The following is a 27,841-nucleotide window of genomic DNA, read 5'->3' as shown; positions in this document are numbered from 1 at the left end:
AAATACTGAAAATCCATGGCATGTGTATATTATAATGATTCCCTTATTCCTTCTCCTTGTTCCCAAAGGAGCCTGCAGCTATCACTATTGACTGTATAGTGGAAAAAGGGAAGTATCTAGAAATTTTGAGGACTATGGGATACTGGATCTGAGCAGACGTTCACAGCTTCATCATGGCCATGCCCACTAGTGTGGGGCTTTACGGGGTCAGGCAATAATGAAACTCCGGCTAAAGAATATAGTTTGCAGTGGGCCTACTGGGTCCACGGCTCCACCCAGTGGTCAATCACCCACTTTCCCTGAGTTCACAATTGGGATAGCTATCCTAGGGCACTAGGAATAAGTTCTAAATTGGTTTCTTTGCCTATAAGGACAAAGAAAGTTTGAAAGTAAAATTGTAGATGTGCCATAACAAATAAGTACTAAGCAAAAAGAGCTGATAAATAATTATATTAATATCAGAAAAAAATGGAAATTTAGGCAAAAAAAACATTACCAGAAAAATGATAGCATTGAAAACAAGATTTAGTTTACCACGAAGATAGAGGAACTCCAAATTTGTATGTATATAATAAAAACATTTGCAAAATACATAGAGCAAAAAAATTCTGATTTATTTGTCAGTCTCTCTCAGGAGACACTGACATATCTACCATGTAAGTCTTTCCTATATGTTCTTAGTAACTGACAGATAAAAGCAGACCAAAAAAAAACAAAAAAAACACAATAGAGATACTGAATATTTTAGCAATTTTATTGAGTCAGTTTAAAATAATAAGCCAATAAAGAACACTATGCCTAACATTGAAACACTGTGTTTGAGTCCAGCTTGTACACTTATACATACTGACAATCTTCTAGACCATAAAGCAAATCTCAAAAAGTGCAAAACACTACTCTCATGGAAATAGTCTTCTTTTATGCAATCTTTATGTCATTATGGCAGAAAAAAAGGACAAGTTTGAAAATCCCTTACATATGAAAATGTATTAACGCACTTCTATACAACTCCTGGGTCAAAGCAAAAGTCCTAGTAAGAGCCCCAGTGGAATCCAGGTCCAGGATGTACAGAGCCCCAAACAAGATGAACCCAAACAGATCCACACCGAGACACATTATAATTAAAATATTAAAAACTAAAGATAGAGAATCATAAAAATTATCAAGAGAAAAACAACTAGTTACATACAAAGAACCCCATAATACTATCAGCTGATTTTTCAACATACATTTTTCAGGCCAGGAGGGAGTGACAGGATATATTTAATGTAATGAAAAGAAAAAAGCCCACAATCAAGACTACTCTATCCAACAAGGTTATCATTTAGAATTGAAAGACAGATCATTTCCTAAAAAATCAAAAGCTAAAGGACTACATGACCACTAAAATCAGGTTTAAGAGGAATATTTTGTGCTTTTTAAGCACAAAAGAAAAAGACATAAGTAGAAATAAGAAAATATATGAAAGAAAAAAAATCTCCCTGGTAAAGAAAAACAAATAGTAAAGGTAGTGGGACAACTATTTATATAACTAGTATGAAGGTTAAAAATAAAAAGTAGTAAAATTATCTATACCTAAAATAATAAGGTAAGGCAAACATACAATAAAATTATATAACAGATCAAAAACATAAAACACTGGTGAGGGAGTAAAAATATAGTGATTTCAGAATGGATACAAATTTAAGTGAACATCAACTTAAAACAGACTGCTATGTACATAGGTTGTTATATATGAACCTCATGGTAACCACAAACCTATAATAGAGTAAGAAATAATAAAAATAAAGGAATCCAAACATAACACTAAAGAAAGTCACCAAATCACAAGGGAAGAGATCAAGAGATGAAGAAATAGAGAAGAACTACAAAAGTAACCATAAAACAATTAACATGAAAATAAAAACATACCTATCAAAAATTACTTTGATGCAAATGGACTAAACACTCCAATCAAAAGACACTGCCTACAAGACACGCACTTCAAAAAAAAAAAAAGAAAGAAAAAAAAAAAAAGACGCACTTCAGAACTAAAGACACATGTACTGAAAGTGAAGGAATGGCTAAAGATATTCCATACAAATGGAAAGAAACAAAAAAAGCTGGAGTAGCAATACTTACATCAGACAAAATAAACTTTAAAACAAAGGCTGTAACAAGAGAACAAAAGGGCATTATATAATGATAAAGGGATCAATCCAACAAGAGGATATGACACTTATAAATATCTACGCACCCATCATAGGAGCACCTAAATGAATAAAGCAAATATTAACAGAAATAAAGAGAGAAGTTGATAGTATTAAAATAATAGTAGGGGATTTGAACACCTCACTTATAACAATGAATAGTTCACACAAACAGATAGTCAATAAGGAAATACTGGTCTTAAATGACACATTATATCAAAAGATCTCAATAGACAAAATATTTCATCCAAAGCCAGTAGAATACACATTATTTTCAAGTACACATGAAACAATCTAACAGGATAGACCACATGTTCAGCCACAAAAAAGACAATAAATTTATGAAGACTGAAATCACATCAAGCTTCTCTTATGAACACGATGGTGTGACAATAGAAATCAACCGCAATAAAAAATGGAAAAAATTAAATTATGTGGAGCATAAACAACATGCTACTAAACAACCAATGGGTCAATGAAGAAATCAAATAGAAAATAGAAAAATACCTCCAGACAAATGAAAATGAAAACAACATTCCAAAATCTATGGGTGCATCAAAAGCAGTTCTAAGATGGAAGTTTATAGTGACACAGGCCTACCTTAAGAAACAAGAAAAATCTCAAATAAACAATCTAATCTTACACCTAAAGGAACTGAAAAAGAAAAACAAAACAAAAAAAACACAAAAAACAAAAAACAAAAACAATGCCCAAAGTTAGTAGAAAAAAGAAAATAATAAAGATCACAGTGGAAATAAATAAAATAGTGAAAAAAATAGAAAAGATCAATGAAACTAAGAATAAGTTCTTTGAAAAGACAAACAAAATTGATAAAACTTTACCCTGAGTCATCAAAACATGTGAGGGCCCAAATAAATACAATCAGAAATTAAAAAAGAAGTTACAATGAACAGCACAGATATGCAAAGGATCATAAGAGACTGCTATGAACCATTTGGATAACCCAGGAGAAATGGGTAAATTCCTAGAAATATACAATTGTTGGTGACTGAATCAGAAACAAATAGTAAATCTGAACAGACTGATTATGAGTAAAGTAATAGAATCAGTAATCGAAAAACTACCAACAAACAACAGTCCAGGACCAGATGGCTTCACAGGTGAATTCTCCCAAGCATTCAAAAATTTAACACCAATCTTTCTCAATCCGCTCCAAAAAATTGAAGAGGAAGGAATGCTTCCAAACTCATTCAGCATTATCCTGATACCAAAACCAGACAAAGAGGGAGAGCAGAATTTCGAGGAAGCTGGAGAAGCTATGAAGCAAAGACTATTTGAGGGAAATGTATCTTGTATGGGACAATCTTGTGGGCCTCGTTGAGGTTGGAAGTGTTTTGAGGACAGGGATGTACCTTAATAAACTCTGCAGTTCATATACTGGTTATCACAATGTCTTTACCTATATTAATCATTCAAGTATTTACTGCATCACACTGCAAAATTCAAGCCTACTTCTAATTAAATGCTCATTATCCCCACGTTCTTGGAGTATCATACATAACACTTCACTTAGAAGTTAAGATATCTAAAATGCTCACAGTTTCAACTTTACACACACAGTGGAGATACTATGTAAAAGTCAATACTATAAAAGCCATTGCACAATAAGCTATATTTCCAAGGTCAGGTGGAACCTTCAGGATCAAACATTTTTTTCCAGCTATTTCTTCAAAACTGGGTGCTTCCTGCTCAATGTGGCATAAACCCTTTTTAATGCTGTGTGTTAATCCAAAGCATTTGTAATTTTCAGTAGACATATGGAATAGACATATAGACCAGCAATTTCTTCTGAAATATAACCGATTTCCCATTGGTTTTAAATACCTGTACTACTACTGGTGGGCTCCACTTTTAGATGTAAGGCTTTCCGAACAGAGTCAAAATAACATACTGGTATGAGCGTACAAACTGTTTTGTTTCTTTTGTTTTATTTCTCACTGACATAGTTAAAAGTGACAACAGCACATATCCATGCAAATATCAGCATAAACGCCTTGGATTTATATTTTACCATATAATTTACAAAGTATTTTAAAATGTATTGCTAGTTTTATTCTGACATGGTTATTGAGTGTCAGGAAGGGCAGGAACATGATAAGAAATGAGTTATGGACTATTATTTGGCAGAATTAAACAGAAGCAAAACATCCCTAAAATACCAGTATGTCATTCATTTGGACTTTAAAATTGCATAATTGAATCCTACAGTTGTACAAGAGACACATAATATTCAACTTTTAAGGTGGCTTGAATTCCATGCTTGGTTTTGTGCTACCTCACTGCCTGATGCTGAGAAAGTAATTTAACAGAAGTAAAATTCTCTCCATTTCTGCCTCTGCAAAATGGGTGCTATGAATTACCCTACCCAGTCCTTGTAGGAACATTGTGAGAACCAGTGGGCTATGGTCCCCAAAGCCCTCCCATTTCTCACCTTAGTTATAGATACAGCATGTACAGAAGATACAATCTCTTTTTTGTGACAATGGCAATACAAACATTGCAAAGCTCCCGTCAGGAGTAGTGTAGTAGTGACTCATCACAACCAAGTCCATGGAAACCTAAATGTCACCCTGAGGTCAACTCAGAGATCTGAGGCTGGAAAAAGACAGTTCTGGCATTTTAAAAATGTACTTTCAGTGCTTGGATAAATCTTTGCTTCACTAGCCCAACAATATTTGTAAGATATTCCTGGCATGTTTCAAACTGCATAGCATTGCCACACTGAGTGGAATACTTTTTTTTCTAAGAGCGAGCAGAGAGCCTCATGGCAGTTGTTGAAGTGGAAAACAAGAACTACCATAGAAGTATTTGCAAGCTGATTAGATTCTTTGGCCTCCTAACATTTTTGAAGACACTAATGCAGTCTGAAACATAAAGACTGACATATCAATGAAATCATATGGTTCTTGACTTTTTCTGTCTGACTTATTTCACTTAGCATAATAATCTCAAGTTCCATCCATGTTGTCGCAAACGGCACTATTTCATCTTTTCTTACGGCAGAGTAGTATTCCACTGTGTCTATAAACCACACATATAAAACTGAAAACAACAAAGGAACAAGACAAACAAATAAAGAAACAAAAACTCATAGACACAGACAATAGCTTAGTGGTTGCCAGAGGGTAAGGGGGGAGAGGGTAGTAGATGAGGTAAAAGGGATCAATTATATGGTGATGGAAGGAGAACTGACTCTGGGTGGTGAACACACAATGTGAGATATAGATGATGTAATACAGAATTGTATGCCTGAAACCTATGCAATTTTACTAACCACTGTCACACCAATAAACTTTAATTAGAAAAAAAAATGTCACGCCATTTCTAGTCCATATCTGTAGAGCCTATCTCCTATGCTTTTTGATTAAAACAAACAAACAAAGAAACAAACAAACAAACAAACAAAGTGCCATCCAGGAGACACCATTGTAAGGTAATATAAACCACTGGATAACTGACATCCTTCCTCTATTGTGTTATCTGGCCTGAAGATACCCCTCTAATTTTTCAACTGTTTTCCCATTCTTTTTCTCTCAGAAGAAATATGTCCTTCTTCTCCAATAATGCCAATCAGGACCAACCTCTATCAGCCATTTCTAGGCCCATTTTAAGCCTAACAAATCCAAGAGGCAAAGTTGCAGAGGGTGAGCTAAAGCTGCCCATGATGAACCAAGCACCATGGTCAACCTATGAGCATTCACCATTAAAATCAATCAGCCAAGGACTCTCTCTAGTTCTTGTACGACTGTTATGAGCCTGCAGTCTACCCTTCCTCCATGATAGGTATGCTTGTCTTCCTAAGTACAAGCCCCTCCAAGCTCAAATCCCTTTCTTTTCCTTGTACCTGTGTCCCATGGACTAGAGTTGCATAATACCCACCATTGACCGGCTCTATAAGACCCATTTGTAAGCCCTCTGGATTCCTGCATGTTTGGGGATTTGGGAAGACATATTTATGGCCCCACGCCTTATTTCTCCAAAAAATATGTTGCTATTTTTTCTTAATAACAGCATGGCTTTACCTAGACGACACCATGTCACCAAAAAGGTTCTTCAGTGAATCCATACATCTCCATCTCCTACCCTCCCAGATTCAGGAAGTAAAGAAAGGGAGTCTCCCTATTTCTTAGCCTCCAGTACCCTTCCCAACCACTGTTTAGCCATGACTAAGCCATATCTTTTTTGAAATTCATGACATCACTTACAGTTCCTCAACCCCTTTCATGATTCTTCAAACCGCCTCATGACCACCAGCAATTAGATCAGCTTTCTTCTGCCTTGGGGCTAATATTAGTAACTGTCTACCCTAAAAAACAGATTATTCCTCCAGTTCTGGCCCTTAATATATCTATATCTTCAGGTTTAACAATCAAAAGTGACTTGAAAACACTGACCACACACACACACCTCCCTCTATATCCCATCCAGCCTCTCTTTCTGTCCTTCCGAAAAAAGTAGCCTATTCTCAGTTTCTACATCTTTACTTTCTTCAGCCTACTGCAATATAGCTTCTGACACAATTACCTAAATTGGGTAAAATTAAAATAAAACCAGTTTTGATGAGGGTACACATTGTTTTCTCATTATGAAAACAAACAGATATTTTGATTTTAAATGTACATCATAATCATCCTTGGGATTGTCTGCTACCTTTGGTTTACTTAGACCTCTATCACAACACTCTCCTATTTTTCTTCTTATTGCTTTAAATTGACTTCTCTCTGCAATGTAAGTTCCTTTTTCTCTACTAGCACCTCCAATGTGGTATTTTTCATGGTCTTGGTTGGTCTTAGGTCACTGATCATCTGTGAACAGCCTCTCCTTGGGTGAATTCATCCCTTCTCATGATTTCTGCTTCTACCTGTTTATACTGATTACCTACAAAGTGCAATCACCTGCCAAGCCAAATCCTTGAATTTTAGACTCAAACACTGAACCAAACATTCCCCATTTCAACCTAGTTGACTTATACATACCTCAAACTTCTCATCCTATCCCCATCTTAGTTTTCCATCCTAGACACCCACATCTGAAACTGGAGCAACATTCTAGATCAACCCCAGAACAGAAGAATATTACAAACAGAAAAAACTCGCCAATTTTCCAGCAGAGTTAAAAAGGCACACATCAAGGCCCAAGAGGTGTACTTTCACACCAGAATAGAGGAACCCTAAGCGTTTCTACAAGAAAAAACACACAAAACAAGTCAAACACAAAGGACTGCCAGTAAGAATATTGTGAGACTTCTGAAAAACAACCTGAAGATGAGAAGACTAGAAAGAAGCAATGCCTTCAATTTTTTTAAGAGAAAATGATTTTTAAGTTAGGATTCTGTGTCTAGACAAACTATCAATTAGGAGTGATAGAAGAATACATTTTGAGAACTTGCATGTCTGCAAATATCATCTCACAGACAACCTTCCTGAGACATACATACTGTAGGATGTACTCCCTTTTTCAAAAAGTGGGGCATGCCCAATAGGAAAAAAACACAAAAAAACCCCCACAAAATCTAAGGAAGAGATGTCCAACAAAGGAGAGTAGTGACAGTAGTTTCAGAATGATATCTGAGCAACAGGCTCAAAGAAACCTATGCAGATTGGATCAAGAGGATGGAGAACTCAAAGAAGAAAATAAAAAGAAATGTCAGATTACTAGATATGTTTGGCCATGTGGAAAAATAGGCTTTTGGAGGTGTGGTGGAGTATTTGTGAATAATTAAAAATAGGCTCAGAGAAAACTAACCGATTAAAAAAATTCTGAACTTCAAGAAAGGAATTAAAACTATTAATACATAAGAAGGAAACAATATCCCATACAATTTGACAGAGCAGTGAATGATACCGCAATACTGATAATAAAGCAAACACTGAACAGTTAACTAAAGGTATAATACAAAAGTTAGAAGAATGAAGAGGAAAAAGTGGGATGGGGATTAAGAGCGAGTTAAAACTTCATCTACCATTACTGTAAGTTAATAGATGATGGCTAAATTAACAAATAATGAAATAGCAGTACAAGGACATTATTGAGAAATATGACAAAATATCAGAGGAAATAGCTAAGAGAAATGGTAAGAGGGAGTAGGAAAGGGTGGGGCAAGAGACTGTTGCTTTTTGTTAGATGCCTTATGGTACTGACTTTTTCAACTATGTCTACATTTATAACTCTGAGAGAAATAAAAATTAATAAAAAGTGAAATGAACTAGGGAGGCAATACATGTGTGGAAAAATGAGGACAAAAACAAACTTGAAAAATTTTCCTAAACTAACTTGACTGCTATGTATCCTATGCAATTTGTTAGCAGAAAACTAGAATAAACCTAAATATTCTATCGCTATGTGCTTGCAAAGCCTCTTCACATTCTAAACCCTATAAATATTTCTTAATATTTTCTTCTAGTTAAAGTTTATATTTTAATAATAGAAATGTATTTCCTTATTCCTTTTGTAATTTACTTGATTGATGACCTGAGGTAGAAATCTAGATCTACTTTTAGCAAAACCTCATTAACCTGAGGCTGATTTTCCCCTTCGGAATTCTAAGACCTGGTTTCATTATTTCAAAATGTCAAGCGTCTTCATTTTGCTGCCCTGTCACTGTCTGTCAACATTTTGGATTGCTAGATTTACCCAGTGAGAAACTGTAAACAGAAAATCTTAATGGTGTTTTCCTTCTGAGCTGGAACCTAAACATGTCTTTTTTTTTTTAGGATGGAATTAAGAAATAATTTTTAAATGCCTTTCTACACCTATACCTATAGATTTTTATATCAGGTAGCTGCAAGCCTTCTCTCTCTCTCTCTCTTTCTCTCTCTCTCTCTCTCTCTCTCTCACTAATTTATGTACTATTATCTAGGAGACAGGATAACTTATGCTTCACTCATTGTCCTATAAATCTTATAATTAACATCACTGAATTTATTCTGCATTGAATGCTAAACATCATACTTGAAATAAGCTATCAAGTTCTGGATTTTAACATTTACTTTTCTTTTAAAATTTGTTTTTTACTTTTCAAAATAGTACTAGAGTGGGTAATTATTTGTGCCTACCGATTTACATAAAAACATTTTAACATAAAAATTTACTCAGATATGGATTTCCTTATATTCCTAGTACACTTTAACCTTGAACTACAAAATACATTTTGAAAAACTGCTATTGTCTTAAATCAATGTAATATTTAACGACTGCAGATTTAGCAAACCAATAGACATTTATCCCTATTTAACCTCTTGCTACTTGTCTTCCTTATTATCTGGGTGTTTTTATTAAAATACTGCAATGGAAGATAATTTATGAAGCTTAAAAATATTATAATGTTGAATACCTGGGCATGTACAAGTTATTAGGGAGGGCAGGGAAGAGATTCTCCCCTCCCTCCAAGTATTTACATTAGGAACTTAATTCTCATAATCTACTTAAATAGAACCTCATATTTTTTTATAGGTATTATGTATGAAAATCACTTTTACCAGTATGAAAATGTAAAACGTCCTATGGAAATACATGCTGTAACTATAGAGGTTGCTTTTAAAGTGAGGTTGAACTGCTGTAAATCTATATCTGAGAGCATGGCTTGTCTACTTAAACAGCAGAGTTGATAAAACACATATTTCAAATAAAGTTGAGAGGTTTGGAAAATTATCTTAATTTATCCTTATCTAACCAGGAACATATTGGATGTAAACAAAAGGAGAGACAAGTTGCCTGAGTTTTGAAAAAAATGAGACCTACATTTTATATTCATAAGTAAGGACAAAAATTAAAAGGTCCTTAAGACGTATTTTAAAAATATGTATTTTAACCTGTAAGACATTGTTTCTCCTAAGATATCCCTTGGAGGATCTGAGAGCCTTCAAGAGAAGCAAAAGCAACTCAGTTTTAGAGAGTTGAGAAACTTGGAGGTTTCAAAGATATTTTGATCTTTTTTTCTTTTGGTTAATCAACATATTGACTCAGAGTTTGAATATCAGAAACAAGTTTCAGGTTCTATTGTTAACAGATCTATATTTTAAGTTCTAAATAAACAACTACAAAGTACCTGCATTACCAGTGTGCAACCATGCTTTCAATAGTCATTGAATGCTTGAAATAAAAAATCAACTTTAAAAGGGTAAAATCTAAGTTTCTGGTCATAAAAAAGGAACATGGGATATTATACTCTCTACGAGATATTCACTTACAACACCCTAGGAAAAAAATATACATGTAATGTCTTTATCATACCCTATTTCCGGTTCCCTTGTTCTTCTATTTATTGAAATTATTTTCCGATTCCTTACTGCCTTTTCCATTCTATGCTCTTTTTCTGGTGGATTCTTGACTGTGAGTAACTCAAAGGCAATGAGAAACTTCTGGCCTAGTTTCTCATACTGTTTTTAGACCAATGTTGAAAACCAACGTGAAATATTCTCATTCTCTTTAACTTTATTTCGATATCCTCAAATCAAAGAATTTTGATCAATTCATGAATATTTTCCCAGATAGACAATGTTATTACTAAACAATGAAACGACTACAAAAACACTTTATGAATTATTTTGTAAGGATATGTTTTCATAATGTTTAAATATAATCCCCAATCACTTTGGGAACTGTTTTAGTGGATTAAATAGTATATATAATAAGCTTTGGCAATTTTCTAGAAGTAGCATGTAAAATCTATTTTTGCATCTATTAATGCTAATCTAGGATTCTATATGCCAATAATATTCTTACTTCTTCAAAAATCAGTATAGATGCATATTTCTACACCACAGTATTACTAGAGGGATTAAAGTATGTTTCCACTGCAAATATGCTAAATGTTTCTCCTTAGAAGGCTCTGACCAAGGAGTAGCATTGGGACCTTGGGCTTCCTTAGATGGACTGATGTTATTCGGGGGAGGAGGAGGCAAGAGAGGAGATGTTGAAAACCTTGGACCACTGAAAGACTCTACATAACAGTAGAACGTTCCCATTTTTAAAACAAAACTTTGCAAAAGAGCAGAAATTCTTTGATGTATTTTTTTTCTCTTTATAATTCATTTCTAACCCAGACTGAAAGGAAACATACCAAACTCTCTGAAGCAAAAGGTCCTAAAGTCCTTCTATCCAGAATACACAAAAGCTAACAAATAAAAGAAAGTTCAGTAGAGACCACCATCTCAGAATATTTTTTATAACTGACAAGGGCCAGCAAAGGGTGTCAATGGATTTTATGAAAGTTTAAGCAATGCAGCTACAGGAGAAAAATCTCTTTGCACAAAGAAAAGTGCTGTACCTACAATTTACCACATGGCCTGGAAGTGAAGGGCGTGAAATACAGCTTCCACCATTGACCCTCAGAAGCCTCCCTCCAATGGGCTTCCAAATGATAATTCTTCTTCTGAGGAGGGATTCAAAGTAGTTAACTGAGAAATTCAAATCGGAAAATAACAAACTCCAACTTTGTTTTACTTTATCAATATTGTTAAGAGAATGATGTCATTGTTTGGGGGTTCTGCAAAGACATTCCATGTCACTTCGGTTTTAATACCAGGCTGGAGTCTGCCTGGTCTGCCAGCATAAGCCAGATAAACACAGACCTGTAGTCTTTCTATTCATCTCCGGATAGTTACTCAGAAAGATTCTGGAAAATATGCCTATCATGAACTAAACATTTCACTTTCATTTTATCCATGTGCCAGAAGTCCATTCCTTGGATAAACACTTTACAAACTGACACTCTAAAAGTCACTAAACATGATAAAGTATGTGTGTATCATTTCAGGACTGATTAAATATTTTCTCTCCCATGACAAATGAACAGTTACATACTATATGAAACAATTGGAACCAACATTCCTTTGTTTCTTTCCTTTATTTTATCTTTATTTTGCATGAAAGATAAAATTTCCATTTCAACTCATTTGTTATGCAATCTTGGCTGTGGTAAAATACCACTCAAGCAATATTACATGCAGAAATAGTATTTATTTTTTTAAATGTGTGATTTAAAATTCTTTCACAAATGTACTTTCTTCCACTACTACTTATTGCCTTTTACTATTTATTGCTTGTTTGCAATTGCCTTTGCTGTTATTTAAATTAAATGAAGGAGGAGGAGAACTAATGTATTACCTCTTAGAATTAAAATAAAATGAGTACAATGAGGTACATTAAGTATATTTTAAAACTATACAGTCAAACCTTCATCACATCATAATGCCAAAGTAAAGCACATTCGTTTAATGCTGTAAGTATGATTGTGCTAACTGCTTCTCTATTCAACAAATTTACTATTGTATTATGATTAAAAGATTAGTTACATTCTAATGTTTTAGTTGTTTTTAGCTCCTGGAAAAAAAATTTTTAAGACTTCCATTTTTGAAACATGTTTTAAAAAAAGTTTTATGGAAAAATTTCAGAAGCACATATACTCTGTTGAAAAATAACAAACACCTCTTAACCCATGTTTTCATCAGTAGGAAAAGTCACAAACTTCCTAGAAAAACGAAAGTTCTTTTAAAATAATAGAAATGGTACAAATTACTTTGTTTTCCATTACTCACAGATAATGAATCAAGTTAATTATACCTTTCTCAGCCTGATGTACTTTACCTAGAACACCACCTAAATTAACTGACAAGATAACTTACACTGAAACTATTACATTAGATAATCCAAATTTTACTTTTGGTCATTTCTATATGCTTTATTGATGTCAAAATCAAATCTGTTCTTTTTCTATCTCAAAGGCCAGTTTCACTACAAAATGTGTTTTTTACCTGTGGAATTTAAAGAAATGGAAGACATTCTAAGAAAAACATGAAGTTAGCCACAATTTATAAATAAGAACCTCTGAGTGTCAGAAGTCAATTGTATAATGCCCAGTCTTGTTATTCTTTAAATTTAGATATAAAAGAATGGCCACTTATTAGCCGAATCTAAAATTTCTACATTCTCTGCCTGTGAGCTGACACAGACACTGAGTAATTCTGTGGGAAAATAAAAACAATCATATTTGGTCTGATGATAGTTTTCCACAATTGTGAAAACCATGAATGCTAATTAAAAATAAAAGAAGAGCAGAAGCTGAAATAAACACATTCAGTGGGATACAGCCAATCTTAACAAGATCTCACTGAAATCTGTCTTGTAATACAATATGATAGTTTGGCTTGCCCAATGAAATCATCTGAAGATGAGAATATGTTCATCCAATTTGTATTGGGTTTGGGTTTGGTTCAAGACTCATCTGCTCAGCCATCTCACTTTCTGGGAGAATTAAAGAGTTCAGTTAAACTATTTATCCAAAAGCTATATATTTTTGTTTATGTGAAACAGGAGCTCAAAGTCCCACTTCTGAGATTAATAGCAAAAATGCATGAATAAACAGACAAAATTAGCACATAAAACTGTTATGCTAACAAATGGAATATGAAAAAAGACCTGATTTGATTTTACAAAATATACTAACCATTGTTACTTTTGAATATGTTTAGTTACGAAATCATAAGATAATCTGAAAAACACATCATATTCTACTATAGAAAATAATTCTAATTAACTTCTTGATAAAAGTGCTTATCCATTTTAAATGGACTAAAAGCCTAGGCTTTCTTTCTTTTCTTTCTTTCCTTCTTTCTTTCTCTTTCTTCCTTCCTTCTTTCCTTCCTTCTTTCCTTCCTTCCCTCCCTCCCTCCCTCCCTCCCTCCCTCCCTCCCTCCCTCCCTCCCTCCCTCCCTCCCTCCCTCCCTCCCTCCCTCCCTCCTTCCCTTAAAGTACTTAAAATGTAAAGACAAATGAGCATCAATCCTTTCGAAGAAAGGTGATGACATGAGTTTGTGCCGTTTACAAAACATTTTCATATGAGTATGCTTTTCTAGTAAGGCCTCTCACTAGCCATACTTAAGGAAACTGCATATTGCAAAGTACAAAGCAATACATTCCTACAACCCTAGAAGATGGAAGGAAGGATGAGGTCTCTGTAGGTACAGAAAAGTCTGTCCAGTCACTGTACGATCCTCAACACATTAATAGCCCAACGGAGCTATCACAATTATTTGTAAATGACTCTCGACCAGTTCTAAAAGTTAAAGCACACACATTTGTCACCAATTTGTCCCTGGATCTCTATAAAACTAAAATGTCTTGGGTTGCAATAGTATTAGTGAGATAAAAAAAAAATGTACCTCACAAGAAAATTCCTTTGATTAGGATGCTTTCAATGTGTATTTCCCACCTCAAGGTCAAAGGACTAATGGAAAGCTGTAAAACGAGGATGGTCAGCTTTGTTTTTAAACATGCAGACCAAGTAGAATCAGTTTGTTTATACACCATCTTACCTCCAAAATGGATTTCAGCTGGCGTGGCAATATGCAACAGAGAACATCACAATAACTTATAATAAAGTAAAAAGAAGAGGAATGGAAGACTGAGAACATATGTGCCTGAATATATATCCTTGGTGCTCCTCTCCTCCAGGGCCTTGCCAAGACAACTTAAAATATTTAGAGATCAAATAGAGAGTGAGAGTGTGTGCATTTGACCCTAAATCTGTTTCTGTTTGGAGGTGGCTGGGGTGGGTAGAGGGATATTGACCAATTCAAGCACAAAGAGGAGGAACTCCATAAAAGCCTGGGGCTTTGGGTTCCAAAGAAGTTTACACAGATAGAGAGAGCATCTGGAGATCTACTGCTGGGAATGGGGTGATTTGAATGGCGAAGCACTCATAGCTGGGAAGGAGACCTGAGACTCTAGAATCTGGGTCAAACCCCTCACCTGCCTGAGAGGAGCCTGCCAGCCTGGCAGAGTGAAAGCCCTCAGCATGTCAAGAATAAATGCTTTTGCCTGCTTGAGTACAAAGCCCTAGGAGAAGCAGTGTGTTCAGCTGATGCTGGTACCCGCATTCTGTGGCTATCAGATAGACTGCAGGTAGGCACAATCTTCCAGACAGCCAGGAATGTATGACAGTTTGTTTTCAAGTCTAGCTTCCTAGGAGCTTCCCTCCTGAGTCACAATAGCTTAATGTCAGAGGTTGTGCTGAAGGCCCCAGGGCCAGGGAGGTCTCTTCCGTTTGCTGATGAATCCGCAGGCAGCTTGGGGAATGTTTCTGAACCTGCTCCATGCTGGTCCAATCACTCATGAGTGCAGCCTAGCTGACTTATGCACAACCTTCCTAACCCCCAGTGTTGATGTGATCCCAGCAGGGGCCTTCCTGGCTGTCTCCTCCCTAGTTCCCTCTGTTACATTTCCAACTGACCATTTTGCTTATTGCTGCTTATATCCCGGAGCTGGCAGTACTCTCTGTCCCTTCAGACAAAGCTGCAGACCTCTGGGCAGGATTTCTGTGGCCCTGCATGAGGTCTGAAGCTAGAGGTGGAAAAGTGGGGCATTTGCCCCGGAGTGGAACTCCTGCTCCACAGGCAGGAGTTGAAGTGCGTAGACCCTAGGCTTCTTGGCTTGCCTTTCCTGGTGTAGGACCTGCCCTAACAGTCCGCTGGGGGAGAGCTTCCACCCTACAAGTAGGGGCTGGGTTGGAGAAAGAAACACGTCCTCTCTACATTATTTATCTAAAACTTCTGCAATAAGCTGCAGCTGGAGGGGTGAGCAATGCTGGCAGCCCTCTGACCCGGGGTGAAATGGGTGCCTCAGCCTGGGAGCGTAGGAGAAGGCACCTGATTGGACTAGACCCCTGGACTAGGTCTATAAGCCAGAGTCGGAAAGAATGGGTTGTGGTTTGACGCCACAGATTCTCGTGGTTCTTACCAAGATTTTGTACACTTTCTTGGATGAATGACTCTCCATTTCCTGAATGTCCTTAGAACACTTTCTAGAAACGTTAAATGATTGTTGTATATAATTTTCTCCAGTTAAATGGTTGTTTGTTGGGAAGAGAGTTCATTTTGGAAGGCAGTTTCCTAAGCTCAAGTATTTTGGTAATTACAAGAGAAGGAGATTTTGAAAAACCTTTATGAGGCAGGTGTTATATTATATATATGTAAGTATATGCGTATATATTTAACATATCATTTAATTACTGTGAACTTATCTCCCCCTACTAACAATGGGGGCATTTTTTCTCTTATTTCAGAGATAAGGACACTGATTCAAAAGTTACGGTGAATCCTTGGAGAAACTGTGCCAGCAATTTGGAACAGTTGCAGAAATATGGATCGGATATAAAATCTATGCTTCATCACCATGGCAGCCTTCCCCACGCCATACTCCACGGAAACAGCGAGGAACATGAAACAAATAAATACATGGCCTGAGCCCAAAAGCTGACTCTGGTTTCTACTTTTCCACGAAATATTTTGTAATTTCTGATTATGATGATCATGTAAAAATAATATAGCAATTAACATCTATTGATTACTTACTAGGTATGAAGTATTTAATTCTCACCTACAAAGTTATATTCGGGTTAGGGTATTTGTCCAAAACCACAGAGCTATGGCACACGAGGGGCAGAATTCAGACTCAAAAGACACTGTGTCCCCACACACCATGACCATTGATTGTTGCCCAGGTCATGCAGCACCACTGCGAAAATGGTCTAGACACTCATTACTCTGAGGAAATGTTTTATCTGACCCATTATTCTGAGTTTTATTTTGGAATTTCAGCATTCATTGTTTAATTATAAAAAATTACTCTTTTACTAACAATTTTGTTATTAGCCAGTATTTCTTTCATGCAACCAACTGAAATTTCTGTTTGCTGTTAATTTAAGGTCGTGACCCGTTTTTGCTTTTCATAGAAACTGGCCGATTATTTTGCCAATCTGCTGAGTGCAATATTGTACCAAATCACCAACTACAAAAGATGTGACAGTTGTTCACAGATTTTGGCCTAATAAAGTAATGGCAAAATTTTATTTTGAGAGTAATCAGATTTCTTTAGAGAGCGATGGTTAATTTGATGTGTTAACTTGGCTAGGCTATGGCAACCAGTTTAGATGTTGTGAAGGTATTTTTAGATGGAATTAACATTTAAATCAGAAGACTTTCAGAAAAGCAGATTACTTTCCATAATGTTGGTGGGCCTTGTCCAATCAGTTGAGGACCTTAACTCTTTCACGGTATTGTTTCCAAAATGTCATCAGAAATCCACAAAACATTGATATTTTGACTATTTTAGGTATTTAATAATAACAATTTGAGCTGCTTTGTACATAAACAACATTATTTTTATGTATAAAAGTTTCCTATTGTTATTCATTCTTAAAAACCACAAAAATATAGGAAAATGTACATCTGTTGTCCTAAACTTCCTTTCTGGAAGTTTTCATCTGCTGTCAGGAGATGGAAATATTCATTCGGATATATCCAACCATCGTGTCAAAAGGGTTAAGAAAAAAGACTGGTTCCCCGAGTAGTAAGGAATTCTGTCTCAAAAATGCTTTCAGACTCAAAATTGTAATATCAACTCCTGCCATAATTTCTAGCCTGCCATGAGCCAATTCCTTAAAATCAACATCTCTCTCTCTGTACACACACACACACACACACACACACACACACTCAGTCATATGTGTACATACACATACATTCTATTGGTTTTGTTTTCTGGTGAACCCCAACTAAAACAGACAGAAAGAAGAAGAGGGCAAAATTGGGGCAGAGAAGCAGGGAGATTTCTGAGATACTTTTCTACGCTCATCCGTGACTGCAAATCTCCATTCCAGGGGTGAAGGTACATGCAAGGGAAGCTCATGGCTTCCTCCCTGGACCCTACTTTTGAATGTGAAAATGCAATAATGTCCTATAACCAAACCCTTCACCCTTTTTCTCCAAACAGATCTTGCTATCTTCCTTTTTCTTCTATTTCCACAGTCCTAAATCCTTTTCAAATGTGAAGGTGCTAAGCTATTCACAATAATTGATACTTAACAGGGTTATACATCATTCAGACTCATAAAAATAAAATACAGAAAATCAGTGCGGAATTAAAGTACATTATTACATTAGTTTTTTTCTCTTTCATGCTTGAAAATAAAAATTGAGTTAATGACTGGTTCTTGAGATGAAACCTACTAAGCACTTTATAAGACTATTCTGAGAAGAAATATTAAAGGAAAATACTTAGTTTCTTACCATTTATGAGTCTCTGTCAGTGAGTTTTCCTCTGCCTCTTGGTCAACTTTAGCTGAAAATGCAAGAAAAGTAAAGGAAAAATAGTTATACTAACTCAAGCAAATATGATCCAAGTAATATGAAATATATTTTAATTCATTATTATTAATTCTAATGTACTCCAACCTGAAACTTATTTCAAATCTGTGAATAGATATAATTGAATAGATTATATTTAATTTTCATTACGTTAATACTATTACGTTGACACAGATAAAATGTTAGTTACATAATCAATTAAAATTCTTAGAGTATAGGTAATTTATTTTTTTCTAAGTAAGTTCTTTAAGTCAGTCACAGTAACCTGAGAAAACAAAATACTAGCTAATTTCATATTCACATCGATTGTGTTTGTCAAAAATCAAATGTTGATAACTAGTTGAAAATAATTATTTCAAGCAAAGACACAAAAGCCAAGTCAAAAAAAACTAAACAGAAATGGTACATGACTTTCTTCATTAGTGCTCTCCAACTATACCGTATGGTGGAACAGATCAAAGATTTTTCTAGACGTGCAAGAAAAGCACTAATCAACATTTTCTAGTAATTGAAAGTGAGGAGGTGATCATGTACCCATTTATTTGCCGTCATTATCATTTTTGTCTAAAAATTAAAAATGGTACCCTGACACAAACCCAAAGAAGATCAAATCTGGGAAAGAGATCACATCACTGTTTTCAAAAAATTTTAAATAACATAGGAACTCCATTACATAAAATAAGTATGGCAGTGACTTTCGCATTTTTTATCCGTAAGAATTCTAGGAATTTACATATTATTCTACATACACACATATACACAGAAATATTTTTGACAAGAAAAGTTTCAAAAATACTCTTACTTCATGCAATGCTTTCTACTTTTAGTCTATTAGATTTTAAAATGCTAATTTAAGCCCCTAAATTGATTTCATGCTTCCCTAATGGTTTGTGATGCATCTTGAAAATCACTTGAGCTACAGAAAAGTAAATAATAATAATAATAATAATAATAATAATAATAATAAGCTGGGACTAGTGAAAGAAGTTGTCTTTTTATAATCATTCCCCTTTGGGTCATACTTGTGGCCATTTGGAGAAATTAGAAGACAAAGTGGAGCAGAGCAAATTAATTATAAAAAATTGGAACTCTGAACAAAATCAAACCCATGGTCACTTGGGAATTGTCAAAGTGTCTCTATCAATACTTAAAACACAATAGTTCAGCTTGGGCTGGTTAATGTTTTACAACCTTGAGACAGCGTTTGTTTGAAGGTCTGTACAGTATCTGCAAACCCACAATCGAGTGTCATGCTGTCACTCTTTGCCAGAATTGTAAGAATTTAAAAGGGATCATTTGAGCTGGAAACAGAAGGGGTTTTTTCCCCCTTTTTCTTTTTGTACTTCAGATTGTTTACATAAATTTACAGGGCAATCATTAGCCATATCAGAAACTAGAAAACATGTTCCATGATTTTACTTTGAAAAGGTTCCAACATGAACATATTGTCTTATACAATCTGCTCTGGGATGCCATACATAAAAATGGTTTGCTTCCAGAAGCAATTCTAGAGCCACATAAAGTTTGTTTAAGGGAAAACAACAAAGCACCACAATTCATCTCATTTTTAGAAAGGACATTCTTCCAACGGTCCTTGCATCCTTTTTCTTTTCTTCTGTAAAATGCAGAAAGTAAGACTCAGATTGGAAGAAAATGTAAGGACTACTTTAGGAGAATCAAGTACATGGTTTATGAAATTTAAAACACACTAGAATGAAATACCAGAGATCTATGTTCTATCCCTGACTGTGCCGCTAAAATTAACTATGCAATATTAGGCAAATAGATTAATCTGTTAACACATAAAAATATTTAGTATAGTGTCGCCAATAATTAGCAGGGACTAAATAAATGTCCTTTGAAAATGTTGCACCTCAAGCTCTGGCAATTCTTAAAGCAATATAAACATAATTATGTTTAACTGAATACATCAATTGCTATTTTATTGTGGTTCAACATTATACGCAGATAAAGAACGCATATTCTTAGACCTTTTCAAAAAGCATAAGCACCTAAATTGTGGACAGTAGAATGAAATGAGATTCACTTGTTCATAATGGTTTCTTTTGATGTGTAATAAAACAGCTCTTGCTTCACTGAGTGGGCAAGTTTGGCTGAAAAACACTTTAATCTAAAGTGGCAGAAGATTGATTTTTACCGAAGGAACAAAACATAAAATCAGACCCTTTCCCCTAATCTAATAGCCACATTATAATCATAAAACCAAACTGGAATTACAAAGAATGCTTTAAAATGTTCTATTATCCATATTTTTACATGATTTTGAAGCTAAGGGGATTTATGTATTCAAACTGTAATCAACTTTGATAAATAGTCAAGTGAGAGATCAAAGAAAGTGATGTAGAATCAACCACGCAAGGAGCTGAACAGATTTTCCTTTGTATGGCAATCTTAGAAATAAAATCTCTGTGAAAAGTTAGGGTGCAATTCAGTTTTCTGAGAACAATGAGATATCATTTTCCAACATAATACTTGATAAACACACCATCAACACTTTTGTCACAACTGTAATAAACACACTTCTGATGTTAACTTAGTGAGAAATGTGGAATTTGGTTTCTCCAATTAGTGAAGATGAAATCTACTAAACTAAAATGAAATGTAATTGTTAGTGAAAACTAAGATATCTTTAGGAACAAAAGAAGACAAACTCCGCCATTCTTTTAAAGTACCCAAGCTAATCATGCTCAATGACCAAATTCTTACACCAACTGTGTTTTTCAGTTTGAGTAAAAACTTTGGCAGGCTGTGTGCCATCTGTGTTACACACACAGCTTTTTGAGCATGGCTTTGCTGAAGGGGACATAGGAAATAAGGTTATTTTCTATATCTAAATATCTTATTGTTAATTATTTTTTCCCTGACCTATATTTTCAGAAATATAAAAATTATTTTCAGGTAGTTTCTAACGGTACCGACAGCTCTGTGACTAGTTTTAAAAGCCAGTGTTACTTTTAGCAGCACTTCCCTACATAAATAAAGTTCTATCAGTAAACTTTATTATATTAAAATATGCTAAACAAACTCTATGAGAAGAGATACAAACTATTTCAATTTTCTGCTTCAAGTAAGATTAATTTCTCCATTCTTTATAGCACATGGCTCATTTCTTTTTTGACGTATCAAATGGGGGTGCAAGCCTATTAGTCGTTCATGATAATGGAAACTACAGGAAAGCTAACAAAGCATTCTAAATAGACAAGCAGGCACAAGACTTGGTTCGCAGTGATTTTCAAGTTGTCATCCATCACCAGACTCTGTGTCTCAGCCTTCCAAAACACCTGGACCATCTTCAACAGGCATCTGTGTGACTGCGAACAGACACCTCTGCCCAAGGACTCCCTGGCTTCCCATCTCTGGGAACAACGGCCTCTCCCACACCTTGTATGAAAAAGCTACACTCCCTTGGCAAGGTGCTCTTACCCCTCTCTGCCTCTCATTTTTGGATCCCCTTAGGGCCACTGTTTGGGACTAGAATTATGAGATTCAAAGTCATGCAGACCCGGGTATGAATTCTTGACAGCCACTAAGCTGTGCCAGATTTTAACATCTTTGATAATCACTTTGATTTGATAACTTGATTCTATCATGAAAACTAGGTTAACAATTCCTTTTTCATGAAGAGTAAATAATGCACAGGCATACCTCGCTTTTTTGTGCTGCACAGGTATTGTATTTTGTACAACTTGAAGGTTTGTGGCAACCTTACATGAGGCAAGTATACTGGTGCCCTTTTTCTACCAGTCTCAGATGAGTGCATCTTTTATCAATAATTTTTTAATTAAGGTATGTACATTGCTTTTTTAAGACATAATGCTATTACATACTTAATAGATTATAGTATAGTGTAAACATAACTTTTATATGCACTGGGAAACCAAAAAAAAAAATTTGTGACTCGCTTTACTGCCCTATTTATTTTACTGCAGTGGTCTGGAACCCAACCTGCAGTATCTCTGAGATATGCCTGTAGACACCAATTGATGTGTGTGGTGATAACCTTTCTGTCTTTTCACTCCTCTTCATATTACGATTACCATAAAAAAGAATTGGTATATGTTGCTTTCAAAACGCAAAACGTTTTTCACTGTAGGAGCATTAATGATCTTAATTCTATTACAGATGGAATTTGGATTCGGAATGAGGCTGATGTACTGTGAAAACAAGGGTGCCTCCTTACAACAATATAAAGAACTTGTGGGCCAGGAAATACCACAGTAGGCTCAAAGACCTTTACAAAACTCAGTGAATAACTCTGAAATATATTTAAGATCTTTTCTTTTTTATTCTACTTAATTTGTATATGTTGTTGTTTTCATATGGCTATAATGAAGAACTCTCAATGCTTATAGTAGCATAAGCAGAAGCAAACAGTTTCTTAGACCGTTCCCTGCCTCCCCACCCTAGACACAGCAGTAAATGAAATTGCAACAAGGGAGATGACCGTGCTTTTTGTACACTTAGGCAGAAACTACCCAAATCCCAAAGATAAAATGATTTTTGAAAAGATTGCAATGCTCCTCTAAAGCATATCATTTTTATCCCATACATACTATGGGTAACTATTCATACCTTGATTTTGAGCACCACTACCAAGAAAATGTTCTGAGATTGACTATACTGGAAACAGAGTTTGAAACAGAGACAAGTGACAATCAAGATGGTGAGATAAAACAATCAATTCTCTACTACCAGTAGAGGGAAGGAAAGGGCAACACAGTTTTAAGACAGAAGGCAAAGTAAAAAAAATGGTTTGTACTGACCATCTCCAGAAAGTATCAGTAACTCACTTTAACAGAAGTAACACCTAACACTGAAGAAATAATGAACCTTGAGGAAGCTGATCAATCAATTGCTGCACCTCAGGGACAGACTGGGTCTTCGATATTAATCAGAATATTGCAACTGTTGTTGTAGTGAGGGTTTCCATTTGCCCCCCAAATCTCAGGAGCTAGAGATCCAAAATTTGAGACAGAGGAAGCCTGTGGTTGAAACCATACAATATAAGAAACACTGAACCTTTTAGGAGGCAGCCTTTATTTATGTAGTTTGTGGTTATTTCCATCTATTTATTTATTTTAGGGTCAGGGCATAAGATCTCCTTTCAGGTGCAATTCTACCAGGGATCATAAGTATGGATGGTCCCATGACCCTAAACATGCCACTGGTTAAAAATAGTGTATTTTCATGCTTCTGTTTCAGCACACTGGCATTCAGTGTCTTCTCCAAAAGCATTGATACTTCCTCCCCCAAATCTCAGCCTCCACAAGTATTTTCTGGCGGTTGCTGTCCTACTAAGTTACTATTTTGACCCAGTGATTAGTGTCTGCAGTAGCTTGTCTGGCTCCGGACTCTTTTGCAATGGTAAATATTTCTGCTAAACTTGTTCCAAATGACTGTGAGCAAGCAGAGGCATGGAAAGGACGCCCTTTCTGATCTTGAGCTTTCATGAGGGAATACCACATATTCCCAGGTAATTGGAGACAGAGTTGCATTTGAGTAATATCAGATGGAAAGCAACTTAGAACCCTTTCATCTACTTGTCTAGGCTCTAAATAATTTTGCTATTTTTCCTTTTATTTAAAGTGTTAACTAGTTTTTGTTTATAATTATCTATGAATGTGCATTTGAGTTGCTTTTAAGTGCGGCCAGTATGGGATATTTGTTAGGCAGATGCAGTGCCTTTCTTCTGAGTCATTTAAAGTAGTCATTTAATTGCAGATATATTTCTTTGGTTTTGAGGTTTTTTAACACACTGCTTCTTTTGACAATGAACCAAAGTCAAGCAAATTTAGGTAGTTTATACATATCCAGACAGGAAATGAATATCCGGATTTCTTTCCTTAGATAGCAAAAGAGAAAACTAAGCCGGGATGCATTCCTTCCTTGATGCTGCAAATGTTCTTAGGACAATAAAACAAATGGTGTGAAGTACTTCTGGGAGGAAGAAAGCTAATATCTACATAGTATAAAATTACAACTTGACCTTTGCAATAATTCGCAACTGACTTTTAGTTAATACTGAGTGGTATTTCAAACTTGTGTATAAAAATGCCTACTATTTGTGTCCCTAGAAATATAGGTGTATATAAACATAATATATTGGTGCTGGCTATAAAAACTCAAGAAACACACACACAATAGTAAATGATGTATACTTCAGAAATTTGCTATATGTGGTTTTTGGCCCAAAGCTAAAATATAAGTAAGCCATGCGCTATTATCACCTGGCCCGATGTACTTACTGATGTGGTCCTCAGGAAAATTCCTTCCTAAATCTTCATTGTCAACTCAAAGTGAAAAAGACATGGCAAAACATGATGTACACACATGAGTTTTACATTCTGTAGAAAATACAGTGTAAAAGAACTGTTTTCTGAATGGAAAATGATTTACTCCACCTAATTTTTTTATATCAAATCATACCCAAAACCTATACATTACCCCCATCTATAGGCTAAGCAAATCTCTCACAGACTTTCGTTAATGCAACGTGAAAGTAATGACATGTTCAGGGCAATTCTTGTCTTTTGTTTTCTTTCCCTTTTTTTTTTTTTTTTTTTTTAACCAAGTAACAACTACGTTATTGAAGAAGATAAATCAAGTTTACCTTCTTATTAATTCCATGATGAACTTAAAGTAGGATCATTCAAACAAAAAAAACTCTATGATCCTTTAACTAAAAATATGCAAATGCTTTCAATATTAAATGCAATGCCAATTAGTTCTAATAAGTAGATTCAGATTATCAAGAAACTGCTTGTTATTTCAACCTGAAAAAACCAGAAAACTTTTCCTGATGTGTTTTTTTTTGCCTAACTTTACTTGCCAAAACAATGCTTGAATTATAGTAGGAAGGCTAGGGCATTCCAGTCCTAGAAACGAAAGTCACATAATTTAAAGTTACAATGTTTCAGCCTAACTTTGAGTGTCCAGTATGTTTTGAAACTTTGTTAGGGCTCATATATAGATAAATATTATATAGTTTTTCCCTTCAAGACGAAGTTAAGATGAGGAGAGAGGTGTGTGAATAATCATGTATATAAATATCAGAAAGATACAGTAAGTCCTCACTTAATGTCATCAACAGGTTCCACATCTTTAAGCAAAACGGTGTACGAAGGTCTGACGACTAAGTTCGCGAACTAGAAAAAGTGCTACATACCTCATTGCTGAATATCACTACGGTCACCTTCGAAGTACTCCCCTTGGGAGTTGTGCACTGATGCCAGGGCCTAGTCCACCCTTCAAAGCAATTTTGGAACTCTTTTCCTGGAATGGCCATCAGAGCTGTTGGCGTATTACCCTTGATGTCCTGAATGTCATTGAAATGTCTTCCTTTCAATATTTCCTTTATCTTCGGGTAAAGAAAGAAGTCACTGGGGGCCAGATCAGGTGAGTAGGGAGGGTGTTCCAATACATTTATGTCTTTACTGACTAAAAACTCCCTCACAGACAATGCTGTGTGAACTGGTGCATTGTTGTGATGCAAGAGCCATGAATTGTTGGCAAAAAGTTCAGGTCGTTTTTGTGTAGCTTTTTCACACAGCCTTTTCAGCACTTCCAAATAGTAAACTTGGTTAACCAATTGTCCAGTTGGTACAAATTCATACTAAATAATCCCTCTGATATCAAAAAAGTTTAGCAACATCGTTTTGACTCTTGATTTGGACTGACGGAACTTTTTGGTCATGGAGAATTGGCTGACTTCCATTGTGCACTTTGATGCTTTGTTTCAGGGTCGTATTGGTACACCCATGTTTCATCACCAGTGATAACACGGCCCAAAACATCATCTTTCCTCTCCAAAAGGTCTTTGCAAACTTCGACTCTTCTTTGCTTTTGTTCATTGGTGAGCTCCTTTGGGACCATTTTTGCACACACCTTTCTCATTTTCAGTTAAGATTTTCCTAACTCTTTATCGATGTTTACTTAGTCTGCTATGCTTCTCACAGTCAGCTGACAATTTTCACACACAATTGACAAATTTTTGCAATGTTTTCATCAGTTCTGCTTGTTACTGCCCACCCTGACCTCTTTTCATCAGTGACGCGTTCTCTCCCCTCAGTAAAATGTTTAATCCTTTTGTATACTGCTGTTTTCTTCATGACATTATCCCCATAAACTTGGACTAACATGTCCCTGATTTCACTTCCATTCTTGCCAACTTTAACAAGAAATTTAATGTTTGTTTGTTGCTCTAATTCAAGCTCAGACATTCTCACAACAGCACACAAAAACACGCAATAACAATAATGAATGCCACTGAGCAAGACATCGCCACATGTCGACACGAACATAGCTGTGAGACACTGATATGCCAAGGTTATGAAACCTTACTGAGTTGTTTGTACAGTGCAGCCAATGTAAACACAGAGTGACACGTTTGCGAACTTAATTGTCAAACCTCCTATACATATAAAATAATTATATATAACTTTCATTTTATAAAATATTTGATGTTATATACATATAATACACACATAAATATAAAATATTTCATCATACAAATGAAAAAGCGGCAAAAACATGTAGAGTATGTGTTCACCAGCAAAATATAAATAAATACAACGGTCTACATGCATATAAATATGCTTACATGTACAAATTATCTCTGGAAGGATAGAAAGGAAATATAACATTGGTTAAAATAGTGGAAATCCAACTGGAATCATCATTGGTTAATAGTGAGAAGACTTACATTGCTTTATATACCTCAATTTTATAATAGATGCATTATTTAAATATTTCTTTCACTCATTCATTGGAAAGGAAACAATGAGGCCAAAGTGCCCATCTTAGACAAACACATGTGTGATATCACAATGATGTGGAATACAGGAGAGGTAGAAGGTCTGAGGAACTTGAGTTGAATTAACAAAGTCATTCCTTCATTCATTCATCTACGAAATAAATACTGATTTGGAACCTATTAATACTGGGTACTGAGAGAGGATACAGCATGAGAGACATTTATGGAGATGTTTAGTATGAGGTGTCAGTGGGAGTATCCAAGTAGAAATATGCAGGAGGCAGTTTTTAGCAACTCTCATATATATATAATCAATTCCAGTCACTTCTGAGAGTCTCTTTGATCATTTTTCATCAACAGTAACGGAATGAATGACCATGGCTATCGGAAACTTAATTCTCAAAGAGGAGTGGTGATATAGACTATTCTGTTCAGAAGACTCACTTTAAATACATGCTTCTCAAATGTTAGGAGTGACCGGAAGGATACAATGAAATCCAAATGGAATCATCATTTATCGATATATCAAGAGAAAGAGCTTTGTCTATCTGGTGCATGGAGTCAGCATGTATATGAGGTCTGACAATTATATTCACAAACTTGTTGTAATGATGTTGCTAACCTTTTTTTTTTTTGCTATCAGAGTCATTATTCATTATGAATTTGTACTAACTGGACAAACAGTTAACCAAGTTTACTATTTCGAAGTGCTG

General features: G+C 35.3%; 1 protein-coding gene across 2 annotated transcripts in view; it reads right to left on the bottom strand.

Annotated features, from left to right (window-relative positions):
* Window positions 1-27,841, bottom strand: part of FMN2 (formin 2) — a 317,737-nt gene that overhangs the window by 48,078 nt on the left and 241,818 nt on the right. For both annotated transcript variants that reach the window (XM_019746843.3, XM_074316783.2), the window contains one exon: window positions 18,278-18,329. In XM_019746843.3, the coding sequence (XP_019602402.3) occupies window positions 18,278-18,329 (52 nt within the window). The remainder of the gene's footprint in view (window positions 1-18,277; window positions 18,330-27,841) is intronic.

Source organism: Rhinolophus sinicus, chromosome 6 (assembly GCF_057876585.1).
Source record: "Rhinolophus sinicus isolate RSI-liver-muscle chromosome 6, RSI-T2T, whole genome shotgun sequence".
In the NCBI taxonomy this organism is placed as follows: Eukaryota; Metazoa; Chordata; class Mammalia; order Chiroptera; family Rhinolophidae; genus Rhinolophus; species Rhinolophus sinicus.
This window is presented reverse-complemented; position numbering and strand designations above follow the sequence as displayed.